This window comes from Mobula hypostoma, chromosome 22, assembly GCF_963921235.1.
Source record: "Mobula hypostoma chromosome 22, sMobHyp1.1, whole genome shotgun sequence".
NCBI lineage: Eukaryota > Metazoa > Chordata > Chondrichthyes > Myliobatiformes > Myliobatidae > Mobula > Mobula hypostoma.
The window spans coordinates 30,875,123-30,897,593 of record NC_086118.1 but is presented as its reverse complement, the minus strand read 5'-3'; the positions used below and the strand labels follow the sequence as shown (position 1 = coordinate 30,897,593).

Sequence of the window (22,471 nt, the reverse complement as noted above, 5' to 3'; positions counted from 1 at the left end):
CTTCCAAGCACCTTAAAACTGTGCCCTCTCATGCTAGCCATTTCAGCCCTGGGAAAAAGCCTCTGACTATCCACATGATCAATGCATCTCATCACCTTATACACGTCTGTCAGGTCACCTCTCATCCTCCATCGCTCCAAGGAAAAAAAAGGCCGAGTTCACTCAACCTATTCTCATAAGGCATGCTCCAAAATCCAGGCAACATCCTTGTAAATCTCCTCTGCACCCTTTCTATGGTTTCCACATCCTTCCCATAGTGAGGTGACCAGAACTGAGCACAGTACTCCAAGCAGGGTCTGACCAGGGTCCTATATAGCTGTAACGTTACCTCTCAGCTCTTGAACTCAATCCCACGGTTGATGAAGACCAATACACCGTATGCTTTCTTAACCACAGAGTCAACCTACGCAGCAGCTTTGGACTAGGACCCCAAGATCCCTCTGATCTTCCACACTGCTAAGAGTCTTACCATTAATAGTATATTCTACCATCATATTTGACCTACCAAAATGAACCACCTCACACTTAACTGGGTTGAACTCCATCTGCCACTTCTCAGCCCAGTTTTGCATCCTACTGATATCCTGCTGTAACCTTTGACAACCCTCCACACTATCCACAACACCCCCAAATTTACTAACCCATCCCTCCACTTCCTTATCCAGGTCATTTATAAAAATCACAAAGAGAAGGGGTCCCAGAACAGATCCTGAGGCACACCACTGGTCACCAACCTCCATGCAGAATATGACCTGTCTACAACCACTCTTTGCCTTCTGTGTACAAGCCAGTTCTGGATCCACAAAGCAAGGTCCCCTTGGATCCCATGCATCTTTACTTTCTAAATAAGCCTTGCATGGGGTACCTTAACAAATGCCTTGCTGAAATCCATATACACTACATCTACTGCTCTACCTTCATCAATGTGTTTAGTCACATCCTCAAAGAATTCAATCAGGCTTGTAAGCATGACCTGCCCTTGATAAAGCCATGCTGACTATTCCTAATCATATGCCTCTCCAAATATTCATAAATCCTGCCTCTCAGGATCTTCTCCATCAACCTACCAACCACTGAAGTAAGACTCACTGGTCTATAATTTCCTGGGTTATCTCTACTCCCTTTCTTGAATAAGGGAAAAACATCTGCAGGCTTCCAATCCTCCAGAACCTCTCCTATCCCCATTGATGATGCAAGGATCATTGCTAGAGGCTCAGCAATCCCCTCCCTCACTTCCCTGGGGTATATCGCGTCCAGTCTCAGTGACTTATCCAACTTGATGCTTTCCAAAAACTTCAGCACATCACCTTTCTTAAAGTCTATATGCTCAAGCTTTCCAGTCTGCTGTAAGTCATCCTTACAATCATCAGGTCTTTTTCTGTAGTGAATACTGAAGCAAAGTATTCATTAAGTACCTCCGCTACCTTCTCTGGTTCCATACATACTTTTTGACTGTCATACGTGATTGGTCCTATTCTCTCACGTCTTATCCTCATGCTCTTCACATACTTGCAGAATGCCTTGGGGTTTTCCTTAATCCTGCTTGCCAAGGCCTTCTCATAGCCCCTTCTGGCTCTCCTAATTTCATTCTTAAGCTCCTTCCTGCTAGCCTTATAATTTTCGAGATCTCTATCATTACCTGTTTTTTTGAACCTTTTGTAAGCTTTTCATTTCTTCTTGACTAGATTTTCAACTGCCTTTGTACACCACGATTCCTGTACCCTACCATCCTTTCCCTGTCTCATTGGAATGTACCTATACAGAACACCACACAAATATCCCTTGAACATTTGCCACATTTCTGCCATACATTTCCCTGAAAACATCTGTTCCCAATTTATGTTTCCAAGTTCCTGCCTGATAGCCTCATATTTCCCCTTACTCCAATTAAATGCTTTCCTAACTTGTCTGTTCCTATCCCTCTCCAAGGCTATGGTGAAGGAGATAGAATTGTGATCACTATCTCCAAAATGCTCTCCCGCTGAGAGACCTGACACGTGACCAGGTTCATTTCCCAATACCAGATCAAGTACAGCCTCTCCTCTTGTAGGCCTATCTACATACTGTATAAGGAAACCTTCCTGAACACACCTAACAAACTCCACCCCATCTAAACCCTTTGCTCTTGGGAGATGCCAATCAATATTGGGGAAATTAAAATCTACCATCACAACAATCCTGTTATTACTGCACCGTTCCAGAATCTGTCTCCCTATCTGCTCCTCAATGTCCCTGTTACTATTGGGTGGTCTATAAAAACACCCAGTAGAGTTAATGACCTGTTCCTGTTTCTAACTTCCACCCAGAGAGACTCAATAGACAATCCATCCATGACTTCCTTCTTTTCTGCAGCCGTGACACTATCTCTGATCAGCAACGCCATGCCCCAACCCCTTTTGCCTCCCTCCCTGTCCTTCCTGAAGCATCTAAAGCCTGGCACTCCAAGTAGCCATTCCTGCCCCTTAGCCATCCAGTCTCTGTAATGACCACAACATCATAGCTCTAAGTACTGACCCACGCTCTAAGCTCATCCATTTTGTTCATAATACTCCTCGCATTAAAATAGGCACATCTGAAACCATCAGTCTGAGTGTGTCCCTTCTCTATCACCTGCCTATCCTCCCTCTCACACTGCCTACAAGCTTTCTCTATTTGTGACCCAACCGCCTCTTCCTCTGTCTTTTCAGTTAGGTTCCCACCCCCCCAACAATTCTAGTTAAACTCTCCCCAATAGCCTTAGCAAACCTCCCTGCCGGGATATTGGTCCCCCTCGGATTCAAGTGCAACCCGTCCTTTTTGTACAGGTCACACCTGCCCCAAAAGAGGCCCCAGTGATCCAGAAATCTGAATCCCTGCCCCCTGCTCAAATCCCTCAGCCACGCATTTATCCTCCACCTCATCCTATTCCTATACTCACTGTCTTTGTATTACTCACTGTCATGGAAATGTCCTGAAGAACCATGGCAGGGGATTCACATGGACTGTGCAGGACCTGTAGAGGGCTATGTTCTTGGTCGTAGTGGACGTGCAGACAGCAAATGGCCCGGGTCTGCCATCATGAAGAGGATTACATCTGTAAGTGCATTGAGGACCCACACTCCGTACTCAGCCATTTCTCGTTTCCTCAGCAGTTTGTCAGTGACAATGGCAAACAGTTCAAGGCATTTATGGAAGCAAAACGGTATTCAGCACATCAAGTCAGTCACTTCGCCGAATGATTCATAAGAACAATGAAACAAGCCCCCAATACTTAAGTGGGAAGCAGATCTCTCTACCGGTGTTTTAGCACTTTCTTGCTGACACACCGTAACACACCTCATGCCACCACCAAAATGGCTCCAGCATCTCACTGACAAAAAGACAGCTTTGCTTCCAGCTTGACCTGCTTAGACCCTCAAACACAAAATAGATTTTGCTAAATGTACAGAAACCCCAAGCAAAGAGATGTGCCAAAGCAAAGTACAGAAGTTTCACAGCAGGAGGAAGAGTACTTGCCTGGAATGACACGTCTGGAACAAGGTGGATACCTGCAATGGTGGTGGCACAAACTGATCCTGTGTCGTACACAGTGGAAACTGGTAACCACAACACCTGGAGAAGGCATATTGATCAACTGTTGCCCACTTCTGAGGCTGCTGGAAACCAACACAAACTGACCAAGCCAGATCCAGTTGTAGAAATGGGACAGGATTCTGAGACAATCACTACAGAACCCCCTTTAAGATCAAATGACACAGCCAGTGCTCCCCATTGCCTGTGCTTTCTGAGATGTTCTCTACTGATAATGCGGTATGCATGCTAAGGTCTATACATATACCACCAAGAGATAAAATGACCTTGGTTTCATCCCCAGTTCGTCGGTACCCTCATAAGAACAGGCCTCCAGACAGATAGGATCCTAGTTTAGTGACTAACCCTCATGGGACAGAATAATCCCCAGGGATATCTGGGAATAGAGGCAGTCAACCCTCTTTCCCTAGTTTAGAAAAAAAATGTTATTTGCTGCTGGTTGAATTTGAAGACTTCACCATCAAATGTTAATAGTTCAGCAGCTGGTCTGTGTATGAGAGGAGACTTTAAAATAAGGGGGGAGGAATATGTTATGTACACTATAACCTTATAGGCTGCTGTCAAGCTTTCTGGTGTGTTACGTTCTGCATGTAATGTGAGAGTGCATTCTTGGCAGATGACTTACAAATGAAATAAACAGCTACACATTTGTTCTTCACCTCTCCGTCTTTCGTGTGTGTTCTTCACAGCCACCCGGTTTCTCAGTAATACAAAGATAGCAAGGAGATTGTTCTCTGGTGTGGGTGCATTAGAAGGAGTACAATGCACTTGGTGCACAATATGACTGGGAGAATGAGCGAAGGACTGCAGATGGAACAAGCTGGTGGAGGGACAAATGTGACTAATTGCACAGTGATGTACAAGGTTCTAGGAGCGACTAACAGGGTAGATGCTGTTTTCTCTGCTTGGAGAATGTACAAACAGGAGGCCGAGCATTAGGATTGAGATGAGGAGAAATTTCTGTAGAGAGTTGTAATCTTTGGAATTCCTTACCCTGGTGAGCACTCTCTAACGATAATGCTCAAGGCTGTAATCAATAGTTTTTCGGACACCAAGGTATGAAGGAATATGAACATTTGGTGGGATGTTGAGTTTGACGTAAAGGTTCAACCTTCAGTTGAAACACAGATACTAGTCCTGAGCACAAGGTGACAGAGGAGCAAAAGTAGGTGCTGTCTCTTACATGATCTGCATTGAGAAACAATCTATAAGATGTCCTTTTCTTAATTAAGTTACCTAAACTGAAATTGAGAGAGCACAGAGAGAGAGAGAGTACAGAGAAGATTTACTAGAATGTTGCCTGGGTTTCATCTCCTAAGTTACAGAGAAAGGTTGAACAAGTTGGGTCTTTATTCTTTGAAGTGTAGAAGGTTTGGAGGGGGAACTTGATAGAGGTAATTAATATTATGAGGGGGATAGATAGAGTTGACGTGGATGGGCTTTTTCCATTGAGAGTGGAGGAGATTCAAACAAGAGGACATGAGTTGAGAGTTAAAGGGCAAAAGTTTAGGGGTAACATGAGGGGGAACTTCTTTACTTAGAGAGTGGTAGCTGTGTGGAACAAGCTTCCAGCAGAAGTGGTTGAGGCAGGTTCTATGTTGTCATTTAAAGTTAATTTGGATAGATATATGGACAGGAAAGGAATGGAGGGTTATGGGCTGAGTGCAGGTCGGTGGGACTAGGTGAGAGTAAGAGTTCGGCATGGACTAGAAGGGCCGAGATGGCCTGTTTCCGTGCTGTAATTGTTATATGGTTATATGGAAATCTGCTGTGACCACAATAAAAGACCAGAACAAGGATTCACAATGGATTATTTTGTATTCTGCTTGTTCTGGACCAAAAATGGAGATTTTGCAACAGCTCATTGTTATTTGCCCTTTGCTGTACTTGGATATCAGTAATGTGAACTGTGTTTCGTCCTCTTTTGCCAGAGGAAATGGCTTTCGCAGGATCATTCGGGAGAGTGCCATTCACAGTAAGTACAATGTTTTGTTGGTGCTGAGTGCAATTGAGTGACTTCTCCTAAAACAAAAGAGATTCATTCCTCAATACCTTGCTGAAATGCAGTCATGGTCTGTGGGTGATATCTTGACAGCAGTTTTGATATCTTGATCCGTTGCTCTTCTATGCACATTTAGATCTACACTTACACCTGGGCGTTACAACAGCGTAGTGGTTGGTGCGACACTATTGCAGCTCGGGCTGTTCTGGAGCTTGGAGGTCAATTCCAGCACTGTTCTGTAAGGAGTCTCCGTACGCCCACTGGTTCTCCCCAGGTGCTCCAGTTTTCTGCCACACTTCAAAGATGTTCTAGGTGGGTTAACTGGTCATTGCAATTAAGTTAGGCTTAATTGGGGTTGTGGGTTTGAACTGCCTGAAGGTCTATTCCAAGGTGTATCACTAAATAAATAAAACACCAGCAAAATAAAGAGTGGCTCTGGCATCATTTGTTGCCATCTTATCAGAAAGTATGCAAGCATTACCACTTTAGGAACAGCTGAACCGCACTGGCAAAGCCAGCTTTAATCCCAGTCCAAGATCCTTCTGTTAACTCTTGTCGGAGTTTCGGTCAGTGCGCTTCCTTGGCCTCATTACTTCTTGATAAGAAAATTGACCGTGTGTCTTGCAGTGGTTTAGCTTTCTGCAAACTCTGCCTGGAACAGCGTCAGAGGAGGGACAGATTGAAATTTGCAGTTGCTGCCCTTTGTGGCAGAGGAAGCTGCCTGCACCCACCAAAGGAGGTTAAACCAGGAAGGCATCCTTGGACGTGGAGAGAGGAAGTCTGCTAAGGATTCATTTTCTTGATACCATTGGCCTTGTCAATGCTCTCTCTCCGATTTTCTTTAAGCCCACCACGTCAATAGACGTAGCCTCCTGTGCCAGCCTTGCCAGTGTGTCATTAAATGGTCTAAACATAAGCTCTACTGCTGTAACTCAGTCAACCTTCAGGCATTCACCTCCAGCTGCCATTTCTAGGTGGTAAATTTGTAGGAGCAACACCACATGATTTATGGTTCCTTGGTGGTTTGACAGCTAGGTCAAGTATTCACCAGCCGAAGCTAAGATCAGTTGATGCAACCGACTGGGCATCAAGCAGTGAGCCATCTACAGTTCCCAAATGAACAAATGTATTGACTCGAGGAGACACTTATAAATCTTCTTTTCAGCTGTACTCAGTAATTGTTCTTAAAATGACAGTTTAAAAACTCTTAGCATTCATGCAGAATTTTATTTTGTATTTTTAGTGATGAAGTTACTGTATATCACCAAAACTGAGGTTTAGCCAAATTCTAAACATAATAAGGTATCTATAGATGGAGGTGGTCCGTAATCCATTGGCTTTGACTAACAACGAGTTACGTGCCATATGAAACCCTAAAGCAACATATATAAAATGCTGGAGGAACTCTGCAGGTCAGGCAGCATCTGTGGAAGTGAATAAGCAGTCGACGTCTTGGGCAGAAACGCTTCTTCAGGACTGGAAAGGAAGGGGAGGGTGCCCACTGGCAAGGAAAAGGGAAGACAGCCAGAGTATGAAACTCTATTTAAAAGTGCATGTGGTATTTGTTGGATTTTTCAGTTTTTTTTTTCAACATGTCCCAGTTGTTATGAGTGCTTAGGCAGATACCCAAAGTTTTAAAGCACTAATTAGTATCGGAAATTGAAATTTCATAAGCTCACATCCTGTTTAATAAAGTTTATTTTATAGCACAGTCATTCATGTCTCAACTTTCTGGAAGAGAAACTGACTCATTAGTTGCCTGTTAACACAATCATAATAATAATTTTGGAAATCAGTTCTAATTTCCTAGTAACCATCCTTGTCTATCCATCAATAATCCTGTATCTGCTGGAACTAAGGGTATAAATTTTATTTGTCATGCATGGCATCTGTGACTGATAAGAGTGGATAATTTTGTTCTTTTGGCTGCTTATCTGTTAGCACAACACTAACACTCTAAGTGATCCCAAAGTGTTAAGACAAAGATTAAATGCATGATGTCAAAAAATGCAAGAAATGAGCGTCGTGATAAAGAAGATACAAATTATTTTTCTTCCAAGAATTTATAGACAACTGATTTGAGAAAACTTGCCTTCTTTAACCATTGCATGTATATAAGTGGAGAGTAAGCATCATTCCTATAACTTTTGCACATTTCTTGGCATCTTCCTGTAACTATTTCTACCCTTTGTATCCCTGAGTTCTTGCTTCAGGTCATACTGTTCAGGCCATTAGTGTGACCGAATCCAATTGCAATTTCTTTGGCTGCTGTACTCTGTAGTGAAAGAAGGCATGCAGAATTGGGATGGTATGGATAGGGCTATCGGTTTTTCCATGCAGGGGGACAAACCACTTAACAGTTTAACTGAGAGGAGCCGAAAGAGATGTGAAACAATTCAGAACATTCCTAATATCTTGGTAACTCTTTCCCACCACTCAGTGATTATATTCTTAACATAAGTACGTATTTAGCTTGCCTCTGACAATACCTAATTTGGTTAGAAATGTATGTATACAACATTTAAATTAGAGACACTTGCTACACCTTAATTTTAGCTTATGCTGGGTCTACAGAAGTAAATAAATTATATTAGTTCATCAGGCAAAAAGTTCATATCAATGAACATGAGGGAAGGAATAGAAAAACAACTGATTGTGTTTGTAAGTGTAGATGGAGTACATAGAACAATACAGCACAGGAACAGGCCCTTCGGCCTACAATGTTATACTGAACCAGTTAAAAAGTAAATCAGAAACACCCAAACACTAGTCCTTCCTGTCTATGCAATGCCCTCAACCCTCCACCTGCCTCCATGTGCCTATCTAAACGTCTCCAAAAAACCTCTAATGTAATTGTCTCTGCCACCATCCCAGGCAGTGCATTCAAGGCATCCACCACTCTCCGATTAAAAAACATCTCCTTTGAACCTGATTTTGTGGATCTAGCTAATTAAATAGGAATATTCACTGGGCTGACTGTGATACTGATTAAGCATTTAAGAGGTATCACAGAAACATACACCCTTTTCACTCATGCTGAAACATACAAAAACATCAGTTGTTGGTTGTACTCGTCTCTTCCATATCTAGCGATATTGACTTCAGATGAGCTGAATGTGTTGATGCAAGCATAATTAGTGACCTATTCACTTTCTGTATATTAAACATATACATACACCAGTACACACTCAGTGGCTATATTATGAGATACACCTGTACCATCAGCTTGTTAATGCAAATATCTAATCAGCCAATCATGTGTGAGTAAGAGAGGTCAGTGGAGAGTAGCCAGTCTGGTTCGAGCTGACAGGAGGGCGACAGTAACTCAGATAATCACATGTAACAGTCGTGGTGTGCAGAATAACATTTCTGAATGTACAGCACATTGAACCTTGATGGGGACGGGTAACATGAATGTACAGGAGGCACCTAATAAGGTGGCCACTGAGTGGATTTAAAAGGTTATGCTTAAGAGGAGAACAAACTGAACTAGCCAAGTTAATGAATACTCATTGAAAATCAGTATTGATTATTGCAAAACAAGGATCTTAGCTGGACAGCAGTTGCTATACTATCATTGACCTTGGTACCAATGGTGCTCATACATACCTGCGATGGTTACTGCAAATTCAGCAAGTCTGAATAAGATCAATGTCAGGTGTGTCCAGGCAAGGAATATTTTAAATAAAATTGTGAGATACAGGTTCAGGCTAAGTAAAGATAAATTTGGGATTTGTATCAGGAAAATTATGGTCCAAAAATGATCCGGAATAGACCTACAGGATGATTAGCAGAGCTGAAAATCCTGGAATCTATTTAGGATCCATTTTATGAAAAGGGCTATTTTAGGATCTTTGCAAATGGATGAGTTAAGATAGGTCATATGCCCTTAATGATCCATAGATGTTGTGAGTGAGGAACATTTGTGATGAGATAATGAGTGATAGATATGTCAATTAATATTGTTCCTTTTTGGACTGTTGGGCAGATCATTAGTGGGAGTATCACAATATAAAAGAATTACATCAACTAATGAGGACTGAAATGAGATTAGATTGTGATTAAATGGATCTAATATTTAGAATTGTGAATGGGAAAAGCATTGCTCCCCTTTCAGGATCCAACCTTACTTAGAAGTATGATCAGACTACCCTCGTAAACTTTCTTCAAGACAAATAATTTTCCGCCCCTTCTCACAACAGAGCCAACGTATTGTCCTCAGGTTACTGCAGTTAAAAGAAATATTTCCAATGGACCTGACACATACATTAGATAAATAACTGACTTTATTCACTTTTGTTAACTCAATTCACAAAATGGATGACGCATCAAAAAGGAGAAAAACAATCCACTGCTGTGAATCCCCTGAAGTCAGCACAAAATGAAAATTATGATTTTTAGTAAGTAGAACTGTTGTAAATAACCTACTCACCATAATCTTTCTTGCAGTACTTTTTCATATTTATTTTCAGTTTTCCCTTGGAAGCCTTGCAGTATGAGTCACAGTCTGTTGTGGGATGGAGAAGTACAAACACACGCATCAGACTACAAAAAGACATGGTAAAACAGCATTGCTGAGAATAGCTGAGCCCTTACGGAATCCATCTGCTGCTGCCAATTGTGTTGTCTAATAGGTCTTACAGAGCATTCATAACGCCTTAATTTCTATAGAAAAAGTCACACAAAGAGCTCTGTCTGGTAAATACTTTGCTGTCTGCAGGCAGTCTTTGCCTTGTTTGAGATCTTCAAGCCTCCCCTATTTACACCACCCAAGACTCATTTAAGCTATAGATTCCCCTCCTGTCAAAGTGGCACTGGCCCCTGATTAAGGCCCGTGGATACCTCATTGTCACCTCTACCCAGGCTTGTGTCGAACTTTGCTTTCAGCCTATAGTGATTCTGTCCACAGGTCAATCCCAAACAATCAAAGGTCAAACAGGAAATGAGGAACCCATGGGGCATTAGCAATGCTTTTGGTGTCCTCTCAAGATAGGTGGACAAATAAATGTTCCACAAAGCACTTTTTAATTTATACTGAGCCTGTTGTTTCTGCCTATCTTGTTGGCTGGCCTCCATTGCTTGGTCTCAATGATAGGGCACGTTTGAGAGATTAGTTAAGAAGCCTGTAAGAGAATACATTCAACGTAAACTTCATCAATAGCACTGGATCCAGATATTCTCTAGATATTTGGAATTGGATCATCTTTTGCAGTAATATCCTGTATTTTCAAGATTTAGAGAAAACTTCTTCCTCTTTTCTCAGCTCTTCATTCCGGGGGGAAAAAAACCACTGAGTTTTTCTCGCTGTATTCCATTACGTTGCGGGGATTTTCACCATGCTTCCAGCAAAGTAATGGTAGCAGAAGCTCCCAACCATTTTCCCGCTGCTGCTATATAAATACACATGAACCCATTTATTATAGTCAGTCCCAAGATCAGAGAGGTCTGTACATGATCAAGAGCCAATGCTGGGACCTTCTAATCTCCACTGTTCAGTTGCACACTGACATACCAACACGACGACAGGGACCTGATCACTGTACAGGCTTTCCACAGGCTTCTCATTCTGTGCCGCCCCCTTACAAAATATCTTGAGCTCTATTAGAGTTTCTATTTTCAAGAATGTCCCTGCGACATTATCATTTTGTACACATACACACAAATATATGCACGTACACACACACACGCACATGCAGACACTAATGCAATCACATCTTTGGCGTTTAGTTGGTTAACTTGACCTAAATGTAGCAGGGAAGGCATCAGTCACTTTATTGAAATGCAGCCAACCAACAATTTTCCTGCTTGAACTAACTTAAAAGCAGACAAATGAAATTTAAACAATTTAAAAAAGAAAATGAGCCCAGTGCTTTCATCAGCACAGGAGACTATATCCCATTTGGAAAAGATTGGTTTAGCCTCAACCATATTATAACAGTGGAAAATTCTTCTTAAAGAAACAGATGACACACTAAAAATTTATAATTAACCAGTGTTTTATAATCAATGTTTCACCAAAGAAACTTAAAAGCTCACTTTCCCCTCGAAACATAAATCCATTGGAGAGCCAAATACACTTCACTTACAGTATAAGATCAACCAATGCATTGTTGTAACTTTTTCAGAGCTTGATATGGGCTAGAATATGAACAAACTTCATTGTTTTGCTCTTAGCTCAGCCAGGGCTTTATTTTCTTTTATGTTTTGAGTGAAAGAGGTTGCCCCAGCAACAGGGGAAAAAAAGAAAAATGCAAAAACATTGCAAGTAATACAGAATCAGCCTCAAACCTGGCTAAAAGTCTGATCTAAATGGAAGCAAAGTCTGTCCTAGCTCCTCTGTGTTTACAATTAAGTCCTTTTCGAAAAAAAAGAGCTCTGAGATTTCTCTGCTTCTTGCTGCTTAATCAAAAATTACATTTAACAGACGCAGAGATGGGGCCAGTGCAGGCTGGAGCTCGAGCTTAAACCTCTATCTTCGGACAATAGAACGCAAATGAGTGCACAGTAGCAGCGTTTTCTTCTTGTTCAACAAGATTGATTGAGAAACAAATTGCTGCAAATAAAGCATGTAATTAGATTAAAGCCCTTGCCCAAGTTACCAGGACTGAAACCAAATGGTTGGTATTTGAGTAGGCAAGGCCCAATTTGCATTTTTTTGTCCTCTGCTTTTTTTTCCGCAGACAGTGTGAAGCAACTTCTGGAACATTCTGCAGAAACTGGTGATCCCTAACGTAAATCTTCAGGGAATGAGATTAAATAGTAGAGTGATAACTTTAAATTCAAATTTAAATGTTAGACACCCTATGCTCGTGCAGTTATGTAGTGAAAGTATAAACACTAGTTCCTTTTTTCCAGGAAGTTCCTTGTGAATAATAGTACAGCTGCGAAGAATGGAGGGTCGCATGCCATCATTCATGACAGATAACAATGTCTGTTTTGTCCTGAACAAATGACTTCAAATCTTATATATAGCTGAATTATTTAACTACCCTCATAACTCTATGTGCTGTTCCCCAGAGGGGGTGCCAAAGACTTCAAGACATTTATCAGGCCCAACTTCTCACACCTGTTACACAGCTGCTGTGCATTCCTCTCTAGGTGGTTTGTACCCATTCAGAAGAAACACAGGCTGATTAAAGAGGTTTTTATTTTCAGTGATACCTGATGACTAGGCTGCCGAATATTAACTGCATAAGATTTCAGTAGACCTTATTATCATCACATATTGAGTTTAAATTTTATAGCCATTTTATGCACCTTTATCTTTAAGCCCAGTGATTTGGTGTCACAAGAATACCAGGAAATAATTTTTTTTTTAATTACAATGTTTAGACCATACTGCATCTCAAACACATTTTGCCTCTTGGCAATATCTGGTGAATGCATGGCATAAATCTCCACATGATGCTGACAACACCCTGCTCTACTACATTCCCTTTGACTCCCCCAATTGCCTCTAAATTGACAGACCCAATAATTGATAGGGAAAAACTTTACAATAATGAAATTTTGGCAAGATCGAAGCAATTGCCTTTAGTTCTCATCAGAAACTCTATTCTCCGGCCATCAATGTTCCTTGCTAAATGCCTGTGTATCATTAGGACTCTGCAACCTCGGTGCTCCAGAGGATGTCAAGATAAACTGAGGGCTACATAGTCACACCATAAGCTACTTCCACCTCTTGACAATGACTGATTACATCCATGCCTCAACTCATCTGCTGCTAAAACTCTCTTCTATGCCTTTATTATTTCTACATTTGACTATTCCTGTGCATTCCTGACTGCTGTCCTTTGTCTTATCCTCCGCAAAATTGCGGTAATCCACAACTCTGTTGCCTGTTCCATCTTGTACCATCCACTTCATCATCACGAATAGTGCTGACCTGTGTAGTCTTTAGTAAAACAAAATCTTCATTTTAGAATTCTCACTTTTGCTTTTACTTCCAGTGTCCTAGCCCCTTCCTGTCTGGGCTATTTCTTCTAGCCTTTATAACCTTACAAGTTTGCTGTTCCTGTGCCAAATCTGTCCTCCTCACTGTTCCCAATTTTAATCGCTTCACTAGCACAAGCTTGCTTTCATCCGGCTGGACCTGAGACTTACATTTCCCTCTCTAAAACCATTTATCTGCTACTTTTGCCTTGTTTAAGATGGACCTTAAAAACCATATTTAACCAAACTTTCATTTCCTCCACTAATAAATCCCACGTGAATTGGTGTTTAAATTTTGTTTTGCTGTGAAATGCCTCAGAACATCTCTTGTGTGGTTCTATATAAATACAAGGCATTATCATTTGTGGCAAATTGCATGATGTATAGAAATTGAGGATTTTCTGATAGGATACTGTATTTCCATACATAACTTGCATCAACTACAAAGTGTTATTTTCCACAGAAACGACGTTCTGGATGGGAGATGCAGTGTATCATGCAGAGACTATTTACTATTCCACCCTACTATTACAAATGCTCCTTTCTACCCTCATATTATATGCATTAAAGTCTTTAAAAAGCTGAAACAACATTTCTGTAACTGTAAAACCCCAGAGGCAATGTAGTAGTGAGTAACTATTAATGAAGTTTAGGAAGATATTGTGCATATTTGTTCTTCCAACCACAAAAAGGGAGGGTTAACATTTTATGCTGCACTAGATGCATGTTTTGTCCTCTGTTGTTTCCTCTAATACCTAGCCTCAATCTTAGCAAATGCTTCCTCAAATACATTCACCCCGAAGGAATGCAAGATAACCACAGACCTTTAAAAGATTCATGTAATCTTTTCACTTTGCTAGTGTTACATTGAGTATCACTAAAATTTGTTGCCCCAACTTTCTACAGCTTTGAATGTTTGTTGGCAGCAGAATATTCATTGCACACTGTTGGTGGAGCAGACTCGATGGGCTGAATGGCCTGATTTTGCTCCTGCACCCCATGGTCTTATGGTCTATCCCTCAGCACAAGAAAGAACAACAGTCTCTGCATGTTACCATGTGGCAGGCAATTTGCACCACCATCTCATCTTTCCCTTTAATAGCTAGACGAAGATCTTTAAGGGATAGTTTCTCATGCCAGGTCTTTCACTCCATGGCCAAATACACTATTAGCTCAGTTCTCTTCACAAGCTAATCAGGTGCCAAATTGTCTATTAAAAGCCAAGAGAAAGACTTTATTCTGAAATCTGCCCTGTTAACCAATGCAAGTCTGCTCTGTGCTGGGGTAGTTGAACCTCTATTCCCCAGCAAAAGAAAATATGGAGTATGGTATAAGTTCATTGTCCATGCCTAAACTGCAGCCCAATGTAAGATCTTGAGAGAATGTAAGTCCTTCGCAATGATTAACGAAGCAAAATATAGCAAAATGTTTTGGTCCATTATGAGGCTGTGAAAGGTGCTATTTAAATACAATTTCTTTCATTCTTTAATTCAGAGGATATTGAAGGAATATTAAACAGATTAAAAGTACTTTACAAATAACAAATATATAAGCAAAATATCAGAATATGCTGTTATAATGCACTTGCATCTGAATTCATAAAATATATGGGGTTCAGACAAGTTTTCTTTTGCTCTGTGACAATAAGCTATATTAATGGTTTGGATCTGGTCATGACATACTTAACCTAACAGCTCATCTGAATTCAACAGACATTGTTGATAAAAATTGAAATCATACTCCTTGTGCTTCCTAAGTACACAAGAGTAGCCGGACCATGTTTATTCCTGCTTTTAAATGCAAACTAATTCAATGTAACACATCTCATTCCAACTACCAAAAATACCAAAGAAACCCAAAAGAAGACGGTTACTGTGATCAGGTAAATTCCAGCTGAGGAGAATGCAAAGTCATCCCTGTCTGTCAATACCTCCTTGGACAACCAAAGCAAGAAGCGCGGAATTAATTATTTTGTTAATTTGAGAAATGGTGGAACATTCTTATTTTCTTAACACATGGCACCTGGTGACTGAAGTAACTTTGCTGAGAACTTAAAACTTTCCCTCTAGAACTGAAATATGCTCTTCTCTGAGGAATTTAAGTTCCTCTTCAAAGGACTGAAACAACTCCTTACCCAGCGCATAGTTCACTAAACTGTTCCAGAGGGTAATGACTTTCTACAAAAATAACTCTTTCCTGGCATTTAATCTAAACGTTTGCCCAAAGTTTTTGTATGCATACTCCCCAGTCCAATCACTTCATCATTTTAATAACCTCAATTATATTGCCCTAAGTCTATGTTCTTCCAAAGTAAATAGCCCCAAATCTTAAAGCTTGTCATCACAACCAAGTGCTAAGGATGGACTGCATCCTGCCCACCCTCTCCTGCAGTTTCTCCTATATCTTAAATCTCTTTCAATTTAAGGAACCAAAATATGAATCATCTGACTTCCTAAAGTTCTACGCTGCTTCTGCATCTTAAACCTATGCTGTCTAGTTTTTGATCCCCCAACCCTAGAAAAAAAGACTTGAGCGGATTCACCCTGTTTAAGCACCCACCTCCCGTGATTTTATATATCTCTGTAAGATCGCCTCTCAGTCTCCTACACTGCAAAGAATTTCCACACCAATATTTGCTTTTTATAATTTGTATATTGTAAACTGAGAAACGTGAAAAGAAGAATAAGACAAATAAAGAGTACAATAAGATATTGGTAATTGACATAAAACAAAATGTAAAAGTCCATTAAGGCAGTGTAAATACTAAGTGCACGGGTGGGCTAATTAGAGATAAAGAGACTGATCTATACATATATCTGGTAATAAGTATACATAACGTGTCAGTCTTTACTGGAATAAAATAGTAGAAAGGGAGGTCATATAAATAACGGATAGGGTGAAAATTAATATTAAGATAAACTAGAAGGGCCGATTATGCTTAAAATAAGTAAGCCATCTGGTGTATATGGTATTCAACAGCTGAGTGAGGGAAGCAGCAAAACCTTTGAGATAATCTGTCAATTCCAACAATTACTTCAATAAATAACACCTCTAATCTAAAATGCAGAAATCCTATTACATCCTTAGAACTCTCCCATCTCTGGTATTCCTTTTATGCAACATTTCAGTTCTTTAAGTGGCAGGCTGCTGGACTGACTATACATGGCAAAGTCAGACCGGTAAATGGCTATGACTTCCCCTCCAAGATTAAACTCTCAAATTTTCCTTGTTGGAAAGCACTGGGGATGAATGGTACTCTGGGGAGCACACAGCACTGTGTGTGGCTCAGCTGTACAAAGGGCAGGTGGGGGGGATTGGTTAGCAAAATTCTAGTGTCAAAAGCGGGTGGAAATTTGACAAGTTTTGGGGAGTTATGAGTATTTCTGAGGCTTTGACGTGAACTTATAATTGTGTTGCTTTCCTAACACCAGGGTCAAAGATATCACAGAACAGTTGAAGGACATTGGAAAGAGGGAGGGTAAATAACTAGAGTTTTTCACATTGGTACTAATGGCATTGGTATAAAGAGCAATGGAGTCCCTGAACATGAATTTAGGAAGCTGGATAGCAGATTAAAGGATAGTATCACCTCTGGCTGTAACCGCCAGATTATTTCTGATGTCAAGTGCTAGAATGTATAGGAAAAGGAAAATAGGTCAAATAAATGCACCTGACCCAAATGGATTTAACGTTCTTAGAGGTTGAGATGAGGGAGAGGGTTCCTAGTGTTTCTGGGAAATGTTAAAACTAAATTGGGAGAAGAAATGGACAGGGTGAGAGTACAGTAGAAAGTGTGCCCTGTAGAGCGTTTTGAGCCAAAACCCATACAATCCTACAAGAGAAGGATAATATCCATAGGCAAACAGCAGGACTATCACTGGGAAAGCATTTCTGAGATAGTAACCATATTTCTAAATCTTGAGTTTGTTAAAGAAGAACATGGATTATTTTAGTTAAGGCCCTGAATTGAGGAAAGGTTGATATTGATAGGATCACGCAGGAGCTGGAAAATTTCAGGTAGGTGAAGCTAATGGCAGGTAAGTCTATATTGAACCAGTGCATGTCATTAAAAAAATTAAATTTTAAGTGTTCAGGCCAATGTGTACTTGAAAATGTGAAAAGTAAGGCTATAATGTACAATGAACCCCGGATGTCAAGGAATATCAAGGGTTGGATAAAGGAAAAGGTAGTTAATGACAAGATTAGAGAACTGGCGGGGGGGGCCCTATAAAAAGTGTAGCAGAAAACTTAAAAGTAATTAGGTTGAAGAGAGAATAAATAAGCACTGGTAGGGAAATCCCAAAGGACTTTATAAAGCTATTGCGGTCAGATTGGTAACCAAGGAAGGACTAGGGCCCCTTACAGACTAAAGTGTCAATTTACGCAGTGAGTCAGGATATATGGGCGAGATCTTAAATGAGTTATTTTCATCTGTATCCACTATGGAGAAAGACATTATAGATGGAAATTTCAGAGAGAAAGAAGGACGGTCGCATTCCAGCACAATTACCATTGAAAAGAAAGAGATATTGGATGTCTTAGTGAGTTTAAAGATGGATAAATTGAGGCAGAATTTTTGAACTGGAACATTAACTCTATTTCTCTCTCCTCCTCCTGAATGTTTCCCATTGTTATTTCACCCGAATATTAGTTGAACTGGGGTGTTTCAGGTATGAGGGAAAACTGGAGGTCTGAGTGTGTTTTCCTTAGAGCAGATAAAGCTGAGGGTAGACCTGATACAGGTGTATTACCCGAGAATATCAATAACCGGGGAGGGGGGCATAGTTTTAAGGTAAGGATTAGAAGATTTAGTGATGGTTTAAGGAAGAATATTTCTACCCAGAAAGCTATCAGGAATTTCTGGTTCGTAGAAGAAGTATTTAGATAAGCAGTTTAAATGCCATATGCTGGAAAATGATAGGACAAAGTGGTGGAATATATATTAGAATAGATAGATGTTTGATAGCCAGTGAGATTGCAATGGGCTAAAGTACCTAGGCTATGTGACCATATAAGATTCATTCTGATAACCATTTTGTCCTCTTTCTACTCCAGTACCACTAGTTTGTTGGCTGCCTTCTCAAAATGAACTTAGAAACATGCAGCTTCATCTTGAGCTGTCGTCTTATCTCACATCTGATCTATAACCAATATTTCTACATCTCCAGCCAATAACTGTCCATATTCCACCACTAATGAAATACATTTCTAAGTTTTTAATTTGGGAATCAATTTTTCAACTTCACACTTGTCACTAAGCCCAATTACACCCTTCACAAAACTGAAATTATCTAGAAGCAGGCCCAACACAACTACCAGCCCAAACCTTTTCACATCACTGGATCTATTGATTTTATTTTGTTTAAATGCCCTCCACTCCATGTATTCAAGTTATTTCTTTCAGCAGTTTCTTCTCAGCTGCACACAGGCATAAGTAGCTTGATTGGTATCTCAAGCTTATTACTGGACCACAGTTCAGATTCTGGAGTGGCACTCCTTCAATTTATCATTAACGATCAATTTTCTGATCACCATGACACCATGCGATGGATCCTTTCTCAACATGTCTTCATTTCTCCATCATGCCCTCTCTCTTTAAAATCCCAGAAAGCAGTCTTTTCAGTCGCACATTGATTCCTATCTCCCTCATTCAAACCCTCCTTCTTCAGGCTTGGCAACCAGCGCACCATCTGTACAGCACTCTGACCTATTCCACTCTGAGAAGATGAATGATATGAATACCAGTTGCAGTTGAATAAATGTAACTAACTATGCATTTTGTAACAAATGTAACTAACTCATAAAGGTGAAAACATTGAAAAAATAATTTGGAGTCATGCTGTGGAAAGATATGTTGAAAGATAAACGAAAATCCAAATATTTTATAATATAGGCATTTAAATCTGAGCATTTGCTGAGTATTGTGGACATTGTGTCAGAAGCAAGGCTTGGAATTGTATCTGATTAGTTAAATTCTAGTTGAAAGCCAGATCCATGGCAACTAATTTGAAAATCCTTCCTTCGGAAGGCTTAGTTTTTATTAATTGAACGTGGCACAGCATGGGACTAAATTAGAGGAAGGAAAATAATGGGTAATTTGGGTTTTGGATTTGCCTAGTAATTGGTTTTGTGTTCCAATGTACCCATTCACACCTAAAATCTCAAAATGTCAGATGTATGCTTCAGGCCCAGGCCCTGGGGATGAATGAATCCCTGCATCAGAATGTTGCTTGCCTATTCATCTCCAACAGTTCCTCTAATAAGCTTTGCCATGAAATTTAAATTTTATTCTAAATTTGCTGCATGTCTAAACAAGAGAGATTCTGTGTATTATTCTCTACATCGTTCTTCATGCTCTTTCTTCAATGGCCTCAAACTACAAAATGCCTTTTCCTTTTCAATAGCACTTAACTATGGAATACAATCCAATTCCTGACCAACTCATTCTTTATTCAGTATTTCTTCTCAAATACCAGCCCTCCAATTAGAACAATTATCATATTCTCCATCTGTTGAGACAATGCCCAGTTTCCCAGTCTGTGTGTGTGTGTGCGCAATGTGTCACATAAAAATCGCATGGGGTTAAAATAGGAGCCATATTATTATCCTCTTCAAGTATCAACAGTTGCAACAAAAACGCACATCCACTATGCAGGCTGGTAGGGTGGATCAGAGAATATCTCTCCATAAAAACATGTCACCAACCTCGTCACTGCCCTTCCCATCATTTGCGAAAACAATTGAAGAGTTCAGCTGGCTCTCAGAGCAGTGAACCGAACCAGAAAGGAGAGCATTGATCTTCCCAAAGTAATCTGAAACTAATAAGAAACTATGGACAGAGGTGGGTTTTCAATAACTAATAGCCCTACAGAACTTTAGAATATCTATTCTAAGTGTTGGATCTAGTGAAAATGAAAGATCAAGAAGGTGTTGAATGCTGTCTACAAAAATTATTAATGAAAGTACAAAAAAAAAGATATAAATGTAGATTGCCAAATAGTGCATTGGTTTTGGAATAAGCACTGAGAGGGTCAGCAACTTTAAATTCCTCGGTGGTATCATTTCAGGGGACCTCTCCTGGGCCCAGCACGCAAGGGCAATTATGAAGGAAGCACAGCAGCGCCTCTACTTCCACAGAAATTTGTGAAGATTTGGCATGACATAAAACTTTGACAAATTTCTATAGATGAGTGGTGAAGGGTATAATGACTGGTTGCTTTACAGCCCAGAACGAAATCTCCAGCGTCCTTGAATGGAAAATCCTACAAAACGTAGTGGATTGGGCACATCTACAGAGCGTTGTCACAGGAGAGCAGCATCCATCATCAAAAACCCCACCACCCGAGACTGTCTTCTCGTTGCTGCAATCGGGAAGAATGTACAGGAGCCTCAGGACTCACACCACTAGATTCAGGAAAAGTTATTAACCCTCAACCTTCAGGCTCTTGAACCAGAGGGGTTAACTTCACGCCACTTCACTTGCCCCATCACCAAACTATTCCCACAATCTATGGACTGACTTTCAAAGACTCCTCATTTCATGTTCTCTATTTATTGCCTATTTATTTATTATCTTTTTTTCTGTTGTAATTGCACAGTTTGTTGTATTTTACACATTGGTTGTTTGTTGGTCCTAATGGGCATGGTCTTTCATTGATTCTTGGTTTTGTTGGTATGCACACAAGAAAACTAATCTCAAGAGTTGTATATAGTAACATATACGTACTGTATTTTGGAAACACATTTACCTTGAACTTTGAAGCATTGGTCGGGATACTCCTATCCAGGATCAACTACAACGAGTCCTGCTACATCTCTTCCTGCCCTTCTAAAACCATACATTGTTCAGTTTTCAATAGCGTGGAGAACTGGGTGAGATATTAATGTTATATATCAGCAACAAACAGTACTAGCCAGAATCATAGTGCCACATCTGTTTGTCCTAACTTATGTTGGTAGTTCAAGATTACTACGGTTCTGGAGGGGAATACACAGTTGATATTTCAGGCTGAGGCCCTTCAACAGGTCTGGAAAGGAAAGAGGCAGAAGCCAGAATAAGGAGGTGGGAAGAGAGGAAGGAGGACAAGCAGGCATGTGAGAGGTGAGACTGAGTGAGGGGCCTTCTCTCTTTTACCATTCCCCATTCCCTCTCACACCTTCTCTTCTCCTCACTTGCCTATCACCTTCCTCTGGTTCCCCCTCTCTCCCACCCCCTTTCTTCCATGGTCCGCTATCCTCTGCTGTCAGATTCCTTCTTCTTCAACCCTTTATCTTTTCCACCTATCCCCTCCCAACTTTACTTCGTCCTCCTTCCCCAACCCACCTACCTCCCCCCTCACCTGTTCCTGCAAATACTAATAATAAGACTTTCTTCTAAATGGTTCTTTGAGTAGTCAATGTCTTTTCCTAATGTTCAGTATCTGGTTGCAAAGTCTGCTGAGACTTGTATTACCCTCTGGATATTATGAGAAGGGACCGTGAGAATCACTCACTGTTTCTACTAAGATTAGCTGTTTCATAACGTATGAATTCATCTAGTAATTACATAATAAATGCAGCAGTGTTTTATATGGTGAGAGGTAATTTTCATTTACAGCAGCCTGTGCTTGAATGAAAGATATGAAATTGAACCTTTATTCAGGTTAACCCTTGCCTAACTTGTAGAAAACTATTGAGCACCATCTTTAATATACTGTAAATGTTGGTTAATTTTTTTTACCACTAATCTGCATTGAAGGCAATATACTCTTTTCTGTTTATATACTGTAATGGAAATAGAAATGACTAGATATTAATACATGAAGCTTAAATGCTTGTAAGAATAAGTGTTTTTTTTTAATCAAATAGGTAATGACTTTGTTAGGATGATGATTAATATTAGATGAACAAGTTCATTTTCTAATATTGTCAAAAGCATTTTCTAGGATGTTGTTTTAAATTAATTAACTCTCATCAATGACGATATAT

General features: G+C 40.2%; 1 protein-coding gene and 1 long non-coding RNA gene across 4 annotated transcripts in view; one reads left to right on the top strand and one right to left on the bottom strand.

Annotated features, from left to right (window-relative positions):
* LOC134360247 (uncharacterized) overlaps positions 1 to 21,848 on the top strand; it is a 32,707-nt gene extending 10,859 nt beyond the window's left edge. Inside the window, exons 2-4 of the long non-coding RNA XR_010021287.1 lie at positions 5,502 to 5,545; positions 5,709 to 5,884; positions 20,572 to 21,848. This is a non-coding gene — a long non-coding RNA (uncharacterized LOC134360247). The remainder of the gene's footprint in view (positions 1 to 5,501; positions 5,546 to 5,708; positions 5,885 to 20,571) is intronic.
* LOC134360246 (netrin-1) overlaps positions 1 to 22,471 on the bottom strand; it is a 201,512-nt gene that overhangs the window by 38,695 nt on the left and 140,346 nt on the right. For all 3 annotated transcript variants that reach the window (XM_063074366.1, XM_063074368.1, XM_063074367.1), the window contains one exon: positions 10,005 to 10,079. In XM_063074366.1, the coding sequence (XP_062930436.1) occupies positions 10,005 to 10,079 (75 nt within the window). The remainder of the gene's footprint in view (positions 1 to 10,004; positions 10,080 to 22,471) is intronic.